The 19,708-nt window shown below is 58.5% G+C and overlaps 1 protein-coding gene across 1 annotated transcript; it reads left to right on the top strand.

Annotated features, from left to right (window-relative positions):
• On the top strand, positions 1-1,365 carry BAG5 (BAG cochaperone 5; the record flags this gene model as incomplete). Its single annotated transcript, XM_079699716.1, has 1 exon — positions 1-1,365. The coding sequence occupies exon 1, from the start codon at positions 22-24 to the stop codon at positions 1,363-1,365; it is 1,344 nt and encodes a 447-aa protein (XP_079555842.1). The 5' UTR covers positions 1-21.
• Between the last annotated feature and the right edge of the window lie 18,343 nt (positions 1,366-19,708).

Raw genomic sequence — 19,708 nt, 5'->3', positions numbered from 1 at the left:
GAAACTGAACACAACAAAAGTATGGAGATGGGAAACCAACATCCTTCTATTAGTAGGCTTCAGGAGATCCAAAAGGAGGTAAAAAGCATAGAACAGCAAGTCATTGGTTTCAGCGGTCTGTCAGACGACAAGAATTACAAGAAACTGGAGAGGATTCTAACAAAACAACTTTTTGAAATAGACTCGGTAGATACTGAAGGAAAAGGAGATATTCAGCAAGCTAGGAAGAGGGCAGCACAGGAGACAGAGCGTCTTCTCAAAGAGTTGGAGCAGAATGCAAACCACCCACACAGGATCGAAATAGAGGACATTTTTAAAGAAGCCCAGTCCCTAGTGAAAGAGAAGATTGTGCCATTTTATAGTGGAGGCAGCTGTGTAACTGATGAGTTTGAAGAAGGCATCCAGGATGTCATTTTGAGGCTGACACACGTTAAGACTGGAGGCAAGATCTCCTTGCGGAAAGCCCGGTATCACACTTTAACCAAAATCTGTGCAGTGCAGGAGATTATCGAGGACTGTGTGAAAAAGCAGCCTTCCCTGCCGCTTTCTGAGGACACGCATCCCTCAGTTGCCAAAATTAACTCTGTGATGTGTGAAGTGAACAAGGCCAGAGGCACTCTGATTGCCCTTCTTATGGGAGTGAACAGTACTGAGACTTGCAGGCACTTATCTTGTGTGCTCTCGGGGCTGATGGCTGATCTGGATGCTTTAGACGTGTGCGGGCGCACAGAAATCAGAAATTACCGGAAGGAGGTCGTGGAAGATATCAACCAGTTATTGAAGTACTTGGATTTAGAAGAGGAAGCAGATACCACTCGTGCGTTTGACCTGGGGCAGAATCATTCCATTTTAAAAATAGAAAAGGTCCTCGAGAGAATGAGAGAAATAAAAAACGAACTTCTTCAAGCACAGAATCCTTCAGAATTGTACCTGAGCTCCAAAACAGAACTGCAGGGTTTGATTGGACAGTTGGATGAGGTAAGTCTTGAAAAAAACCCCTGCATCCGGGAAGCCAGGAGAAGAGCGGTGATTGAAGTTCAGACCCTCATCACTTACATCGACTTGAAGGAAGCCCTTGAGAAAAGAAAGCTGTTTGTTTGTGCGGAGCACCCCTCACACAGAGCCGTCTGGAACGTCCTGGGAAACCTGTCAGAGATCCAGGGGGAAGTTCTCTCGTTTGACGGCAGCCGAAATGATAAGAACTACGTCCGCCTGGAAGAGCTGCTCACCACACAGCTGCTCGCCCTGGACGCCGTGGACCCCCAGGGAGAGGAGACGTGCAAGGCTGCCCGGAAGCAGGCGGTGAAGCTTGCACAGAATATTCTCAGCTATCTCGACTTGAAATCCGATGAGTGGGAGTACTAAAACGCCAGAGAGCCCACGGTTGATCATTCTTATTTTGCACTTTATATATATTTGTCTGTGTATGTATAGAGAGCTTTCAGTTTGCTGAGCCTGAATGTGATTTATACATGCGTATGTCAATCTCAGTATTTATGATTTAAGCAAATTCAGTATCTCTGCTGCTTTTGATGTTGAAAAACAAATATTATGACATAGTAACTTTTCCATTTGTATCACTATGTTGTGGTGTGGTTTTTTGTTGTTTCTTTTTAAATCAGTAAATGGAACAGGGGCAGCTTTTAAAACAGTTTTAACAGGTTGTTCAAGCGTTAAAATGAAGATATTTCAGAATCTAGAATAGACATAACCTTACATAATAAATACCAGGACAATTATGAGGAAGGGGGAAATTTTTGGTTAAATAGAAGTAAGGTCCAAGCACAAATGCGGTACAATGATATGTTTTATTATGCTAAATAAAGCAGAAGGATTTTTTTCATTTATAAAACCCAATTGGTCCCACCCAATTTAATAGGGTGGGAGTCTTTTTGTTTTTTTTGGATGGTGGGTTTTTTCATAAACATTTTTTGTTTGAAATACACTGTATTTTCTCCTGTACTCTGCATTTAGAGGGGGAGTCTTTTGTGTATGACATAATAAAATTATGAAAATGAATAGCGAAAACACCTTTGAGACTGCATTGAAGAAAGGATAAAGCACCAGCTGATACCTTCCAGTTGTTTTTGTTTGTAAAATTTCAACTTACAATTTCCCTTAGAAATTACTAAGGATGGGAACATTTAAATGAAGTTAATGGACCTTTAAAAAAAAAGGAAACACCCACACCCATAGTAAGATAATGAAAAGTGGAAATTACCAATTATCAGGTTATGCTAAAATAAGCAAAAATGTCTGCATGTAGCACGTAATGGGCTTCTTCTGTCGTTCAAGGCGGCATAAGGGACAAACTTGTTAAACATTCCCAATGCTGGTTTACAGTGTATGAGAGCAGAAACTGTCAGCAGCCCTGCAGGACCAGCTGGTTTACAGTGTATGAGAGCAGAAACTGTCAGCAGCCCTGCAAGACCCGCTCTTTGAAGCTTGTTCAGGGGAAGTGAGCATCAGCTCCCTGCACCTGCAGACATTGCACTCCGGGCACCTGCTGCATTCCTTAGCTCATGTTATTGGCACATGGATGCTTCTCTAGTGCCTGAAAGGGCCAGTAAAGTCTATCAGTGCAGGAAATTTTTTTCTTCTGCTAAAGGGTATACATATTTCTGGACATAGTTTTTGAGGATCCAAGTTTACCAGTTGCCTGTTAATGTGAACAAAAGAATTTCCCAGAGTTCTGAAGTGCCTTGATAACTTGCTGCCCCAGTATTATAACTAACAGACTACTCTGTAGTCAGCTCTCAAAATAATCGTATTAGAATACATCTTTTGAGCTCTATAGTAATTTGTTATTTTCTTTCAGAGATATTAAGTTGATAACTTTGGAAACAGCTAAAAATAAAATGGATAAAGGAATAGCCCTAAATACCTAAAAGATGATAAACGTGTAGCCCTAAAAAATTTTCACTTTGTCTCAGTACTGCCCAATAATTAAAAGCCCTTGATATGTCTTTCCTACTAGAAATGTTCTAGATTCATCGGACAGTGGGGTCAAAGGGCAATCAGAGGTCTTTGGGCCGTGAGCCTTCCACCTGCACGTCCAGCGGGCTTTCAGTGCAGCTTATTGGTAGCTCATGCTGACCGAAGTCGTTTCAGGATTGCTATTCTGTATCATAATTTTAGGGTGCTCTTGAAATCTTGAGGAGTTTTTAAGTTCGAGCACTGTTGGCATACTTATATCACTGGGGAATCAAGGCTGTACTCCAACTCACTTCAGACGTACACACATCCTGCACCAGGCCCCACTGCTTCACGTTAATTTCAGATTTGAAAGTTAAATGTTAGCCTGTCCTTTCAGAGTATCCATTGTTGTTTGAAAGCAGGTCTTCCTCTAGCATTCATTTCCAGCAGTGTTTTCCATAACTCGCAGAGATGCCAAAAACTGCTAACCTTTGTGCATCGGGGGTGAGTATAGGGTAGTGAGCCGGTCCACGGTCATGTTGGATTTCTCACGGGGATTGTTTTGGTCATTGAAATAACCAAATCAGCCTTGAGTGCTGAGCAGTGACGCTCCCTGTCTTCAGTCTGTTCTAGTTCCTTTTACCTGATGATTCGGTTCCCATAAGGAGCCCCAGCGATACTGGCTTTAGCTGCTACTGCCTCTCATGAGGAGGCGTGTGTGTTAATGTGGGCTGCTGCATGTATTTTGGGTTCATCACTTTGTATTGTATTTTTATGATCTTACATGAAGAGACTCTGTACTGGAAGTAAAACCTACCCCCTAAAAATGTTTGGCCTTGGGTCTGCATTAAACTGTATAATCCATGTTCATGAAAAATTGGCTGGGAATGTTTGCTTTCTTTACCTTCCATTCAGTCAGCATTGCCTTCAGGTCATTCTTTATCCAAACAGATTAATCAGCCTACCGTGAAGTAGTTAAGAAAATAAATATAATGACTATGTCTACTAAGTACAACTTAATGCTTTATTTTGCTAAACTGCCTGGGTATATTTGACATAATTTAGTATATTTGAAAAGTTTAACCAGTTTTTCTCATTTGTTTTACTTTGCCAGTTTTTAATCTGGTTTTGGAGGGTCTAAGCTTACCCTGTTCACACAGGTTTTTTTAAGCAAAGCTTTTTAGCTTTTAACTCATGCAGTGTTTTTCTCAAGAATAATTGGAGAACAATTTGCCACACTGATTTTGACGTATAATTCAGGTGTGTCATTCCAGCGTGTTGGTTCTCGTCCCCGCCCCATGAACTGTGTGACTACTGTAATACCATGTCTTAAATAATTCAGTATTATTTTGAGATAGACATACTAGTATACCCTTAATTATTGATGAAATAAATAAAAAATCTCTTAGCTTCCCTTTGCAGTGGAGAAAGGACATGAGTCTGAGGTGTGAGTCCTGTCGTCATGTTTTCACCTTTGGGTACTGTCTGACTTAGGTGCCCCCGAGCAGGCCAGGCCCGGGGGAGGGCTCCTTGGCTCCAGTCGGGGGCAGCGATGTGAGGGTGCTGCAGCGCAGAGCACAGACGGGGATCCAGTGGCAGGTGAAGGGGTAACTGTGCCCCCGTAAACAACCCAGGAAGTGGGGAGGCCAGGGAACCTGGAGCAGATGTGGCCTCACATGCTGCTTCCCTGGGGAGGGTGCCCGTGGGCCAAGCGCACAGGAGCTGCCCTTACTCGCAGGAGGGGAAACTCGAGGCGTTCTGGAAAGGTCCTCTCCCTGGAGGAAAGGTTTGAGGTAAGGTGTTGTGCTGTGGAAGCTCATCTTAACGCAGATGTTTTTCTGGCCACTCGAGAGTCTCGTGCTCTGCCGCCTGAGCTGGCCGGCGGCCGTGTGTCTCTGACCATCTGGTCCTTGCAGCATTTCCCAAAATGCTCTGTTCTGCCTCGGGCTCCCTCACCCCCCTCGCAGCTCACCCTCGCTTTGGCAGTTGTCTGTCGTAAACCCATTACAACCCATTACCTAGTGGCAGCAACTGGTTTTGCCTTTTCCCCGCCTCCTCCTACAGGCCCGCTTCTGTCTTCTCTGCCTGCGTGTTCCGGTGATCCAAGTGGAGAAGCAGCGCGGTCAGCCCTGCCGTGCAGGTGTGTGATGTGTAAGAGGCCAGCCGCCAGGAGAAACAAATCGCACAGGTTAAAAAGACAGGAAACTTGACATTTTTAATTCTCTGCCACCCAGCAAGATGCGCTCTGCCCCATTAGGCTTGGGTTACTTATGCACGTTAGAAACTGTTCTCAAGGACTTCCCTGGTGGCACAGAGGTTAAGAATACGCCTGCCAATGCAGGCGACACGGGTTTGAACCCTGGTCCGGGAAGATCCCACATGCCGCGGAGCAACTAAGCCTGTGTGCTACAACTACTGAGCCTGCACTCTAGAGCCCTTACGCCATAACTACTGAAGCCCACGCGCCTAGAGCCCGTGCTCTGCAACAAGAGAAGCCACCGCAATGAGAAGCCCGTGCACCGCAGGAAGAGTAGCCCCCGCTCACTGCAACTAGAGAAAAGCCCGCGTGCAGCAACAAAGACCCAACGCGGCCAAAAATAAATAAATTAATTAAAAAAAAAAAAAACTGTTCTCAAGCTCTTGCTGTCTGCTCGGTGCCCAGGTTGGGAAATGTCCATCCTATTGTGTCTCAACCAGCGTGGAAGTGGTAAAGGACACGCTTGTCCCGCATCCATCTCGGGCATAAACTCCAGGATGTCAGGAGAGCAGGGCAGGCCCTCTGTGAGCGCTGGAGAGAGACCGTGAGTGCCATGGGCCAGGGAGGCTGAGGGACAGGGCTCAGGGACCCCCCGAGGCTGGTCAGGAACAAGACAGGAGAAACCCCAGCGCGGGGCAGCGATGTCGCACAGGGGCTGAGCAGCACAGCACTGGCAAACTTGGTTCTTACTTCCAGGGCGCAGAAGCGCTAACTGGATGGCGAGTGAGGCCCACATCGGGGCCCGGATGCAGGTCAGCAGGTGCCCGGCTGTCAGAGTGTCTGATGCGGGTCGGGGGGTGTCCTACGTTGCTTCCGCTATCATTTAAACATTTTTCAAGCCATCGTTGAGTGAACCTTCCTGCGTGCCAGGCCCTGGGCAAAACGTCTCAGGTGCATGTTAAACTCTGGGAACCATTCCACGGCAGGTTTTGGTAAGTGTATTTCACAGATGTGGACTCTACAGCAATCACTTGCCCAAGGCACTGCCCGAGGCCGCATGGCGAACCGGGAGGACAGGACAGCCCAGTAGGGTACGTGCAAGCACAGGGTTTACCTGGAGGGTCCCACCCCAGGGGCTCTGATTTCATCAGCGTGGCTGCAGGCTGGATGGCGGGAAGGCGTCCGGAGGGTCTGAGAACTCGGCCAGTTCAAGTGTAGTTGGCATTTCCCCCGCTTAGGATTCACAGACCTTCGGAGCTCCAGGCACCCGTGACTCCCAGTTGGAGAAACACTGGAGAAACACCGAACCGGTCACAGCAGATGGCTGATGTTGTTTGTATACTAACGCTTTAAACTCCTGCGCCATTTCCCTGTAGCCTCCCGTCTCCTGGTCCTCACACCCACGTGATTGTCCCACCTCATCCTCCAGCAGACTCAGGATGTGGAGCTGGGTGGAGGGGCGAGCCACCATTGGTGGGTTCTGTCACCTCAGCCCCATCCCTGAGACAGCGGCGTGGCCTGGTACTGGCCCCCGCTCCCCTGCCGCATCCCTCGGGGCCCATGGGCTTGTCACCCCCCCGCCGGCCGCGGCGCCTTCCGAGGCAGAAGCTTCTCTCCATCCTTGCAGCCTCGGGCCCAGGCAGCAGTGGGCGCTCGGACACCCTTTGGCTGAACTTCTCTTTAGAAAGAGTGTCCTTGGCTCCTGGCACGTAAGACATATTCCCCAAAACACTTGCTGCATAAGTAATGGAAAATCTCAGACCTTCAGATGGCTTCACAAAGTGTTTAGAATCAGGGGGATTCCCTGGCGGTCCAGTGGTTAGGACTCCACACGCTCACTGCCGAGTGCCTGAGTTCAATCCCTGGTCGGGGAACTAAGATCCCACAAGCTGCACAGTGCAGCCAAAAAAAAAAAAAAAGAAAATGGAAAGAAGTATGCAGAGAATTTAACAGGCAGGCACAGAAGCCAGCCACGTCCCATGGGCCTGGCTCTTGAGCCTGAGGTCTCGTCGGCACCGTCCACAGCCTCATCATGCTGCCCTCCCCCACAGGCCAGCTTAGGCAGGCCCAGGCCATTCTCAGGGTCCCATATGCCTTATTTTCTCTGGGAGGCCCAGGTTCCATCTTTTCAGAAAAAGGCATCTTTTGGCACTCATCCCCGACCCAGCCACTCAAAAGAAAGGCAGGGGGCTTCCCTGGTGGCGCAGTGGTTGAGAGTCCGCCTGCCGATGCAGGGGACACGGGTTCGTGCCCCGGTCCGGGAGGATCCCACATGCCGCGGAGCGGCTGGGCCTGTAAGCCATGGCTGCTGAGCCTGGCGCGTCCAGAGCCTGTGCTCCACAACGGGAGAGGCCACAACAGTGAGAGGCCCGCGTACCGAAAAAAAAAAAAGAAAGGCAGGTGTCCCAGGGCCAACTTGGACCAACAGGGTTATCAGGGTGGCCCCGGAGGTAGGGGCCATGCGAGGGCCGGGGGAAGAGTGTGAGGGCAGACCAACAGCTGTGCAAAGGCCCTGGGGTGCAGCAGCCCCCGTGGTTGTAGCCAGGTGAGAAGTCAGGTGAGAGTCTGCAGGGCTGGATCCCACAGGGCCTTGCTGGCTATGGGGGGAGCCATGTGTGCCTGGCAAGGCAGGATTGCACCTAGACCAGAGGCTCCCCAAAAACAAGAGAGCCAGGTTCAGGTGGACTTCTGAGACTGGGTGCTTCTGGGGAGACCCTGCCAGGCCCAGCCCACAGCAGCTCCATCAAGCCAGGCCCCGTGACTTTTGCCATGGATGGCCGTCCAGGTGCTAGGCCTGTGCTTGGGCCAGCTTGAGAGAGCGCCCCTTGGGGGGGTCCCTCCAGATGAGATCCCTAGAGGCCTGTGTGAGCCCCACTGTGCGCGGGGCCTGCCCGGCTGGGTGGAAAAGGATGACCTAGATAGACCCACCGCACGGCCCGGCCCTCCGCACGGCCCGACCCGCACCGCGGCGCACCTGCCCCCACGTTGGGCCCCTGACCTTGGAGGGTGGTCTTCCCCTCCGCGGCCCGCCCTCCAGTTTTGTTTTGCTGTGCGGCCGCCAGGCGGCGCCCGCGGCCCAGTTTCACGGAGCCCAGGACCCGCCCGGGTGGAGGGAGCAGCAGGCAGCAGGCAGGGGCGCCGGCCGCGCAGCTGCCCTCGGGATGCTGGACAGGTGGCCGCGGCGCCGCTTGGCTACGGCTTCTGCCCCCGAGCTGTGCGTGGTGCTCGTGCTGGGTTCCATGACCCGTCACGCCGCGACCACGCGCTCTGATGGGCCCTTGTGGAGGCCTGTGGATCTCGCAGCTTCTGACTCACTCCTCGGAGTTGGGGGTCCAGCAGGACCGTCTCAGGCCGGGTCGGCCCACCTGCCCACAGCTCATGTGGCATCGCGCCATCAGGGTGGAGCTGGGTGGCCTGGCAGCCCTGCAGTCCGCCCCCATCTCTACGCACGCTGGTCCCTCCCTCCTGGGCAGTTGAGCTCAACCTTCACGTCCAAGCCAAATGCCACATCCTGCCCCCTGCCCCGTGTGCTGACCCTCCAGGCCCCAAGGCGCTCTGGCCTGGGACAGATACCCCCCGCCCCTCTGCTGACCTGGCTGATCCCAGTCCCATCCTCTGTTCCCGGGCTCTACTGGGGCTCCTGTGTTTTGAGGTCTAGGGCAGGAGGGCCGAGGAAGTCAGTGGAAACCGAAGAGAAGGGAGGAACTGGAAATCAGTAGCAGGTAGGCGAGCCCGGGCCGGGGGTCTGGGCCCTCGGGGTCAGGAAACGCTGCTGTGGGCAGTGGGAAGGAGGGCTGGTCCTCGCCCTGCCTGGGCCTCCCCCGGTGCTCCCGGGGCTCAAGGAGCCCTGTCCTTCTCCAGGCCTCCGTTCCCCCCTGCAGGCCTCCCAGGGCCTGTGTTGGCAGCAACCAGGGCAGCTCAGGTGACGTGCGCCAGGCAAAGGTCTCTGCCGCCGTGTGAAGCAGGCCTCTGGCCCCATGCCACCTGCAGCAGCAAGGCGGGGCAGGTGTGAGGGCGACAGCAGCAGCTCCAGCCATGGGGCCTGGTGGGTGGCCCAGGGTGCAGGGGTCCCTCCCGGCCTCCAGCCTGGCCTGTGCCCAAGGCAAGCCTCTGTGCCACTGTCACCTCAGCGCCAGGAGCAAGAACCTTTCCCCCGCCCCCGCCCCTGATGTCGGACGCCTCCTGCCCTTTCTCCCTCAGGACCCCCAGCATGCTCCCAGCTCCGGCCCACCCACTCGCCCCTCCATCACGCCCCTGCCCAAGGAAGCTTTTGGGGGCCTCTCAAGAGCCCCTCTCCTCTGCCCTGAGCCAGCTCTGCCTTTCGAGCGCTCCCTGAGCGCCTCACACAGCTTCAAGCGCTGCTGGCCGCTGGGCTGGGGAGGCTGCAGGGGGCGCAGAGGTAGGATCCCCACCGGGGAGCCTCGGGCCTTTGTGCGGAAGGGCCGCCGTTGCTAACAGCTTAGGGCCTTTCCCCGTGCCCTTGGGATTCTAACAGGCAAAGCGCTCACCCCAAGGACGCGGGTGCCCACGGCGCCACCGCCACCGCGGGACGCAGGTCGGAGGGACGCAGGTCGGAAGGACGCAGGCCCTCCTGTTGGCGAGGAGCCAGCGCCTGCACAGACAGCGGGCGGCCGTGAGGACCCCTGGCGTCAGACCGGGAGGGGGAGCTCCTAGGGCCCAGCTGGGACCCTGAAGGGGGGCCTGGGAGTCCCCCCGGCCCCTCCCGCCTGGCCCTCCCCAGGGAACTCGGCTCCCGTGCCCCCTCCCTGCCCGCCCCCGCTTGGGTCCTTGCCGGCAGGGCTTCCGGGACCCTGGGGTCAGCGCCCTCACCGACGCCTTGACGTCAGCTGGCGTCGGGAAGGAGGCGGGCGGGGCCCCGGCCATGGCGGCTGCCCACCCACCAGGGCCTCCCCGGGCCACTGCCTGTGCAGCGGGCGGTGAAAGCCACTTCATCGCGGGGCTGAGTCCAGCGTGGCACACACGGGGCCCGGGGTGGGCACGGCCGCCGCCGTGGTGTGTGGAGGAAGCCCAGCGGGGCCCAGAGGCGGCCCGAGCGAATGCGCTGCTGCTCGGCTCGGTCTGCCCCTTAGGCCCAAAGAGCCCCTCCCCTCCCCGCTCCTTCAGCAGGGCAGCCAGGCTAGAGGAGGCCCCTCGCCAAGGCCGCTGAGGCCCAGCTCCGGGCTTCGCAGCCCCGCGGAGTCCGGGGGCGCCTTGGAGCCGAAGCTCTGCGCTGCAGCCCACCTCCCACTGTGAGGCGGAGCTCCAGCAGCTTCACCTTCACCGAGTGCCTCGTGTGGCCGCGCGTGTGTGCTGTGAGCGTGTGCACAGGCTGTGTGTGCTGTGTGTGAGACGAGGTGGGACAGACGCTCTGCCACGGCCCCCTCCCCCCGGCAGCCTGCGGGCGGGCAAGGCCCCGGGGGTAGAGGAGGGCTCGGAGGCTGGGAGCAGCCCCCGAGTGGCGACGGGGCCTGGCCGGGCTGGGGAGGGGCGCCTGGCAGCTAGCTCGAGGTGTCCTGGGAACAGGGCCCAGAAGGAAGCCTGCACAGCAGCAACGGCGGCGCCATAGCAACGCTGCACAGAGCGCTGGCCTACTTACAGCCCGCCCCCGCCCTGCTAGCTCCCTGTTCCAGGGAGGGGGTGAGGGGCTCTCTCAGGCTGCGCCCCAGCCTTTGGGGGCTCAGTGTCCTGGAAGCCTCAGGCCTCCTCCTGGTCTCCTCCCCAGCCACAGAGACTCAGTTTCCTCATCCATAAATGGGGGTGATGGGAGGACAGAAATGTCCAGCACCCAGTCGGTGCTCGGTTGCGTAAGTTTCCTCCCTGTCTCCTGCTGGGCTCTGGCCCCAGTGGTTGCAAAAGGGCTTTGGGAGTTTCCGGACCAGGGATCTCAGAGCTCTCTGTGCTGCTGGAGCACGGGCCCCAACCAAACAACTCAGGCCAAGTCCCCCAGGTCAGGACAGCATCTGGGCGGGAGGTGGGGCCAGGAGCCCTGGGGACGGAACCCGGAGCTGGTGCCCTCCGCACGCTCAGACACCCTCTCGGCCTCTGTGCTCAGTGTGGACAGGACGCAGGGCCGGATCCTACTCATGGCTGGTGGGGCAGGTGGAGAGGGCTGTCACTCTTTGAAGGAGACCCCCTGGGCCTGACATAAGCCCTGCCGACAGTACCAGGTCTCCTGTGCATGCCTCCTGGACCCGGCCTGACATTCAGGGCCATCTGCCCTGTTGCCTCCGCCTGCAGGAAGCCTGCCCGGCCTGGGGCCCTGGTGCACTCAGAGCCTCAGGGATGGGAGCAGGTGTCTCCGTTGCCCAGCGGGGCTCAGCAGGCCACAGAGGAGATCTGGGGCATCCGTGGGACAGCCCAAGGGGCTCTCTGGGTGACCTGTGCCAGCCGGGCACTATCTGTGATGTCCACATGTCCTGCCACCACTGGCCACCCTGGGCCACCTGACCCAGCAAGGCCTCACCCAGGGGTCATCTCTGGTGCAGGGGAGGTGCCCTGAAGAGGGAGGACCACGGGCCAGCAAGGCAGTGAGGAAGCTTGTGGAGCCCTGGGCCCCACAGGGGGCGGATGTCACCCGACACCACTGATCTCATTGAAAACCAGATGTCCTCCTGACCTCACCTGGGGAGCCGGCCAGGCTGAGAGGCTGCTCTGTGACCTCAGGCCTGGCCACCTGCTGGGCCTTGGTTTCCCCACAGGGACAGACATGCAGCTATGGGTGTCCCGAGCACTTGCTTGGAGGGACTAGCTCCCTGCCCAGCCCTGGAGCCTGGGGACCATGGTGACTGGCTGTCCCAATTCCCCCTCCAGACTGGGAGCCCCAGCCATCACCCGTCCATTCACTCCTTCCTCCTCCAGATGCTCTTCTGCGTCCACAGGGCCAGTGCCCAGTGGCCACGTGTGGAATGAATGAAGGAGTAGGGAGGAATGAATGAGCCTCGGAGGGGGGCAGCTCACGCACCGGTGTGTGAGGGGGGTTCCGTGGCCGTCTGTGCGCGCCTTCCTCCGGGCACCAGCTGCAGCCGCCCTGCCCTCCCCTCCCCCACTTCAGCCCCCTAATTTATGCCATGGGGGGGCAGCCCCTCACTGGTCCCCTGCCGGGCAGCCGCTTTGTCCCCAGGCAGATTCCCAACGGCCGCCTTGGGAAGAAAGGGCCCTTCTCTGGCCGGTGGTGAGGTCACCAGGAGGGGCCCTGTGCTCACAAAGGCCGAGGCCCCCCAATCCGCCCTGCTGGCAGCTGCCTCTTTGTCCTCAGCTCTGGCCTAGAAGAGACCCCGAGGGGCCCCTGCTCGGCCTTGCAGAGGCGCAGGCTGCCTCCCTGGGAAGTGGACGGAGTGGGGGAGGGGAGGAGAGGGGAACAGCCTCCGCCCCTGGCTTTGCTCCTGATAAGGTGCAGACCCCACCCCGGGCACCTTGCTGGGCCCAGGCAGCTCTTGGGGGGGCGGGTCTTGGCCTGGTGTGGGAGGGTCCGTGTCCAGCTGTCTGTCTGGGTCCCAGGACAGGCAGGCAAGCTTCAAGGAGGAGGGCTGCAGGAGGGGGAGGGGAACCATGAGGCCGGCGTAAGGAAGCGCCCTGGGGTGGGCTCGGGCATGGGGGGCTCTGAAACTACTATCTCCCTGGATCCCACGACGCCTGGCACGTGCACCTGTGCATTCATCTCTGTGCATGTGTGTGCATGCATGTGTGTGCATACACCTGTGTGCATGTGTGTGTGTGGGGTGAGGGGCTTGCAGGCCTGGGCACGTCCCCATGCGGGAAACCCCCTAAGCCCAGCCAGGGAGCTTCTGGGCGTACCCCATGTTCCACAGGGGGTGGGGGGCTGAGGCTCAGAGAGGGCAAGTCTTTTGCCCCAAACCACCCAGCCCCCCACCGTGGGGCTGGGAGAAACCCTCACCCTTCCGGCAAGCGTCCACAGTGAGGGCGAGTCACCCCCCTCCAGACTGCACTGGGCACCTCCTTGGGCAGGGGCCAGGGGGCCGGCCCGGTGGTGGGGTCAGCAAAGACAGGGTAGCAGAGAACAGAGACAAAAGCTGAGAAAGTGCAGAGACGGTGCCTGGTGGACTCCAACACCGTACCTGTGGACGCAGAGCTTGGACATGGTCGGGCCCACGAGGACTGCGCAGTTCAGCTGGGGCCCTGGCGCTGTGCAGTGGGAGACAGGCCTGGGTGGGCTCCTGGGATGTCTGCCTCTCGGGCTGCGGGGGACCTGGCGGCTCGGCCGCCCTGGTGGAGGGGGCCCTGGGCCACTGGATGCAGGACCTGTGAGGGCCAAGGCCCGGTGGCCGGACCAGGAGCTTGATGACCGTCAGAGGGGCGGGAAGGGCCGCCGAGCCCCGCCGCCGGGCACCAGCTGGCGGCCCTGGGCCCAGAGCTCCTTAGCAGTCTCTCCACGGAGGGAGGAAGTGGAGCCCGAAGGGAGCCGACCTACCCCTTGTCTTGTCCCAGACAAACAGAGGCCGCGCTGGACACTGGGGCCAGCCGCCGGGGGTCTGGGGCCCTGCCGGGCGTGGCCACCAGCAGAGCCAGCCCTGGCCAGGTGCGGCCAAAAGCGGAGGTGCCGAGCCTAATGGCTGGGGAGGGGACGGAGGCCCACCAAAACCTCTAAGCTCCACCCAGGACCCCGTGAGAGCCCTACACTTGAGCCTTGGGGGGACCGGCCAGGAAGTACGGTCAGAGGAGACAGAGGCCCAGAGGAGGTGGCCAACACAGAGGGCTGGGCCAGCCTGAGCTGCAGAAGCCCGTGCTGGCCACCCTCCCCACTGGGTGCCCGGCTAGTGGGCCTGGGTGTCGGAGGCCGCGAGGGGCCGGGCAGCGTGTGCCTCACGTCCTGGGGGACAGCAGAGCTGGGGGGGGGGGGTGGCCTGGGCCCCCCATCCTCCTCCCGCGGTCTCTGTCCCAGTTGCCTGGTGCCGGGAATGTCCATTGTGCCCGTAGCTTAGCAACAAGCCTCTGTCTGTCGCCCCCGCAGCCCCCGCCCCACAGGCGGCCACCCGCATTCCTCGGCAGGGCCCTCGCCTTGCTCACCCGAGTGTGTCCAGCGGCTCGGAGCCTTCCCATCGGCGTGCCCAGCAGCCTGGGTCCTGCGGAGCCGTGTGTCCGCTGCTGGCCCTGTCGGTGCTCCCTGACACCACGGAAAGAGGCTGTGTTCAGACCCCTGGTTCACTCGCCCATTTAGATTCATTCTATCGGCAAATGTAACAACAGTGACAGGAGGCAGCTGGGTGTCCGTCTGGGATGGGCACGGGGACAGACCAGGGAGGGACAGCGGGGGTCCAGGCGTGCATACGTGGGTCTAGCACTCCTGGAGCTGGACTGTAAAACGGGCCCATCCTTGTATGGGAATTACGCTGCAATCGAATGAATCCCTTAGTTATCTTCTGGGCACATGGCATGAAGTCAGGCCTATTGGTGGCAGCAGGGTGGACGAAGCGGGTACAGGGCTACCGGGAGGGTCTGGAAGCCAACACAGGGTGGCTGTCTGGAGCTGCAGAGGCCAGAGGAGCGGCCGTCTCCTGGAGCGGGCAGCACCCCCTCCGAGGCAGGAGGTGAGGGCGTCCTGCAGCCCTCCCCCTCCCACCCTGCGAGGCTGGGAGCCGCTCCCAAGGCCCAGGCTCCACCACAGCAAGCTGGCTCCTGGGTCTGTGGCCACTGGATCCACGCTGAGGGGAGCAGAGAGTGGACGGCTCACCGTTGCCCCTGCAGGGGACCAACCCTCTGTGTCTCTCTCCTGCCCCACAGCGCGTGAACTGCTGCCCCCGCCCCCAGTGCTGGAGAACCCGAGGGACACACCACCAACTTTGATGTAGGAGGAGCCTGGTGGTCCTGGGAGGGGAGGCTGGGGCCAGTGACTCTGGGCACTGATCTGGCTGACCTCCTCCAGGGCTGGGAAGTCAAGAGCAAAGCAATGGTTAAGTGGCCTGGAGCATTTCTTCTTTAAAACAAAACAGAACAAAACTCTGTATCATGGAAAACGTCAAAGAAAGGTGAAAGTAGAGAGAATCCCAAAGGCTTCCTGGTCCCAGGGGACCAGGGTTTCGGATCTCCCTCCCCCTCCCCCCACCCAGGTTATTTTGAGTCAGATGGCAGCCACCCTATCATTTCATAGTATCGTTAGCACACCTGAAAAAGCTGTCATTCCTAAACCCATGAAACATCCACTCAGCCTTCAAATGTCCCAGCTGTCTTATTTTGTAAAATAAAACATTTGGTTTGTTCGAATCAGAACCAAAAGAAGTGCCCGCACCGCGTTGCCCTGTTGTCCCCTGCTGCTCTCAATCTGGGAGCCCAGGGGCCTCTGCGATGGAGCCACTGGGAGACACAGTGATCCCAGAAGGGCCTGGGGCATCGGCACAAACATTCCAACCAAAGGGAGGGGAAAGTAAGCTCTTGTTGACAACAGGGCAGCCTCAAAGAAAAGAGCCAGGTAGCTGGTGCTGGAAGCTTCCATAGTCATTACCATGCCGCTTAAGTTCATCAAGGCGTGTTTTTGTTTTAAGAAAGAAAAGAGCAGTTTGAGAGATTCCAGTTCCTCTGGAAGCCAAGGGGCTGCACTCCGCGTTGGGCCCAAGTGGCGAGCAGGACATCAGAGCCTGAAGGCTGGAGAGACCTGAGCCTCCTGCATCCTCGGAGACGGGGGTCGCCCACTCCCCACCATCACCTCTACCCAGGACAGGAGGAAAGAGAGCCCAGGAAGGAGTCAGGGCAGGAGGGTGGGGGCACCCTTGGAGCTTTCTCACATCACCTGGCCCTGGGCAGGGCTGATGGGTCCCAGGGAGTGGGGGAAGTGGCAGGGTGGGCAGGAAGGGTGGAAGTGGCCTGCCAGGCAGGGGACATGAATGGAGCGGGGACAGCAAAGGAAGCGGGGGAGGGACGGAAGGGGCCAGCCACTAACAGGCTCCCCGCCCCGTCCCGATCCCCTCCGCTTCTTCTAAAAATGTGCCCGCACCCGGCCTGCCCTCCTCTTTGCAGGGACAGATGTCGGGGAGAAAGCTGATTATCCTCAAAGGCTGGAGGCTGTGACCGGAGCTCTCGGGGAGCGTGACCCAATTCTGAGCTATTCTCAGCCTGGTGGGAGCGGAGTTATTCCCTCCCGCCAACGCTGCTGCTTTGGAGGCAGGCTGACTTTGAAATGCCCTCATCCTGTGGCTGGGCGCGCGCGCGCGCGCACACACACACACACACACAAGGAAATGCCCTATCCCGCGGCCACACACACACACACAAGGAAATGCCCTCATCCTGCGGCCAGACCCAGACACACACACACAGAGGAGGGCAAGAAAGGCTGGCGAGCCTGGCTGTCTCAACCCGGCTGGCTGAGGACCTGCAAGCCCCAGCCCCCATGCCTGTGCCGGCAGCCCTGCAGCTCCTCCCCTAAAATCACAGGGTCTCTCTCTCCACCAGGATCTGAGGTTAGGCCATGTGACCAAAGGCTTGAAAAAACGCCTGCATGACCAGGCTCGCCCCTGCTGCGCCTGAGCCACAGGACGTGAGAAGAGCCACGGTCCCACGAGGAAAGGGTGGAGCAGGGCAGAGTTGACATCAGTTCAGCCCCCACACGTGGACGAGCCTGGCAGAGGTCGGCCAGGAGCAGCCAAGCTGCAGACCCAAGAGAGGGACTGGCTGCTGCTTTAAGACCGAGTGTTAGGGCTGGGGGGATTATTTGTTAGGCAGCACGTCTGTGGTGACAGCTAACTCGTACACGTGTCGCAAAAATTGTGGAGGTCAGTTGAGTGCCATCTGCCTGTGCACAGCCCAATGTTCTCAGTTTTTAGTTTTATTATACAACTAACTATAAGCACAGTGACTGGATGAGCTGGATTTCCCTGAAAAGTCTCAATGTCAAGTCTTCCAATGAACTATTCAAGTGCCCCTGGAGGTGCAAAAAGCTATTCAAGTGTCACAAAGTGCAGAGGACATTTCTCAGATTCATAAGTGGCCCCCAAATTCTGGCCTTGGAATCCGAAGTAAGGCCAGGGGTCTTCCTGGAAAGGGCAGTGTTTCCCACTAGCGCTCACAATCAGCGACATTCTGTGGACACCCACAGTCCAAACGTTGACACGACACTTATTCTCATGGCGGCAGCTTCCCCCACCCCCATCCCCCCACTGGGCAGGCACTGTGTTCACCTCTGCACGAAGGAGGGAGGGACTCGTCAACGTGGCGCCAGAGGGAGGAGGGAGGATGTGACCCCGGCAGACCCGGAGCCCGAGCCCTTAAGTGCATCCTCCAGAGGGCAGAGCGGGGTCTGGTTATCCCTGCTGAGGACAGGCTGACTGCAGGGCCCAGTCCAAACTCCGTGTTCCCCCGGGACCGCAGAGGCCACGCCCTGGTGAGGCCTCCCTGTCGCCCCCCCCCCTCCCTGCTTTGCTCCAGCCGTGCACTCCTCACCGGCAGTGTGTGCCTGGTTCCGGGGAGCCCTCGCGGGCAGGCCAGGCTGCCCTGAAGGTCTGGGTCTGCTGGCAGGTGCTCGGCCCCCATTGGCTGCGCCCGAGGCTGGTGAAGAGGATGGTCCTAAGGATTGGGCCCCCACCTGCACGCTCCCTCCTGGGGGCATCGGGAGCCAAGACCTCCAGCAGGGCCAACCCAGGGACGCTCTCACCTGAGCCCCTCTAGGAGGCAGGGACACCCCCAGGCTGGCATGTGGGCCCAAGAGCACTGGGTCCCGTGACTGGCCTGTACTCAGAGCAGCCTTGCAAACAGCAGGCATTACCAGCCTGGGGCTCCAAAGCAGCCTCTCCTGACGCTTTCCATTTCATTCTCCTGGGCCTGCAGGAAGCTGTCCTGCCTGGGGCCTCCTGCTCACCCGCCTCCAATTTCCACCAGCCCTTCCACACCCTGCAGACCGTCGCCTCTTCCAAGGAGCCTTCCATGACTGCAGCAGCAAGTCCCCTTTGGCCTCCGTGGTCACACCCTAGACAACCACACGGGTGGGAGAGTGTCAGATATGGGAGGTCCTGGGTGGGTGGGTGGAGGAGGCCTGGATCTGCCTTATCCCTGCTGGGCCTCAGTTTCTCTCCCTGTGCAGTGGGCTGGGATGGGGTAGGAGCTGCATCATCCCCCTGGGCCAGGGTCCCACGCAGCCCACCCGCCCTCCAGCACGCAGACTAGAGGCCGGAGAGCCGGCAGCCCTGGGAGGACAGAGGCCATGGAGGCAGAGAGAAGGGGACGGGAAGGGGGGCCTTCCTGCAGACTGCAGGGTTGGCGGGGGCAGATGTGGGGAAGCCCATCCCCCGACTTGTCCTCATGCGGAAGATGACCTTCCTTGTCGCCCTCTGCTAGACAGGGTACAGCCTCCAGGGGCCTGGCATCCCTTGAACCAACCAACACCCATCCAACAACCGCCCCGAGCCCCCAGCCCACACTGCCCCAGGTTGGGCAAAGGGCACAAGCCCCTCCAAGGCAGATGACGGTGAAGCACAGGGAGGACAGCAGCAGCTCACACTGGGGCTGCGGGGGCAAAGCCCGGGAGGTTCCAGGGGGAGGCGGCTGGAGACAGCCCCAGAGGCAGGCCCTGATCCTGGACCGAAGGTGGGATCCTGGCCCGGGGCCCTCAGGGCAGGTGAGTGAGTCTGAGTGGCCATCTGCTTCCCGGGCTCAGACCTGGGAGCAGGGGCTACAGCGGGGGGAGTCGATGTGTCATGTCTCAGCCACTCAGACCACGGCTGGGCAGGCGCAGGAATTTCCGAGGAAAAACTGAAGGCCAGAGGTGGGAGTCTGGGGCTGGACGGGGACTTTCCGGGTGAATCCTGGTCCTGTGACCAGCCCTAGGTTCCTGCCTCGAGGAGGTGACCAAGTGACCTGCTGATCACTCACTCACCACGGACCCTGGCCCTGACTCTCCGGGTGTCAAGGTCCCCATCTGCAGAATTTGTGGGGCCGCTTGGCTTCTGCTTGTCTGCCTGAAGGGGCTCCCAGGCTAGGGGCAGCCCTACAGGGGTGATCACCAGCCTGGGACATGTGGGAGCAGAAGACGTGGTTGAGCAAGACGCTCTTGCCTCGGTGGGGGGCAGTGGGAAGCACTGAGAGACACTTGAGGGGCTTTGAAGGATGCGCAGGAGTTCACTGCTGGCTTGGGGCCAGGTGGGGCTCCAGGCTGAGGCCCCCGGCATGGGATAGAGGCCCAGTGGAGCCCTGGGGGCTCCCGTGCAGGGCCTGGCAGACAGTCAAGGGGCTGGAGGGCCCCACACTTGAGAGCAGCTCTGTGCGTGCAACTGCGAGCATGGACAGGGATCCAGGTCTCCTGACCCCTACCCTGGTGGCCCTCCACCCTTCATCCATCCTGGGCTTTCCCTTCCAGCTCACACGAACCCAAGTGCAGGCTCCAGTGACTCACCCAGGGCCACAGTCTAGCGTGCCAGCCGAAGCCCCGCCTGGAGAACAGGCAGAGCCAGGCCTGCAGAGGCCTATGCCCTACATCAGACACCTCACAGGCCTTTCCTGAAGGCCAAGGAAAGACCAGGTCCCTCCTCTGTCCCCAGACTAGGCATTTGGTCAGAGGGCAGGACAGGTCCTTGAAGGGGGACATGACCCCTGGAGTAGTGCAAGGGCTTCTAGGGACCCTAGGGTCTCTGAGGGGACACAGGTCTTACTAGA

Source organism: Hyperoodon ampullatus, assembly GCF_949752795.1.
Source record: "Hyperoodon ampullatus genome assembly, chromosome: 3".
Lineage (NCBI taxonomy): Eukaryota > Metazoa > Chordata > Mammalia > Artiodactyla > Ziphiidae > Hyperoodon > Hyperoodon ampullatus.
Note: the sequence above shows the minus strand (reverse complement) of the source record. Positions and strands in the feature narration are given on the sequence as shown.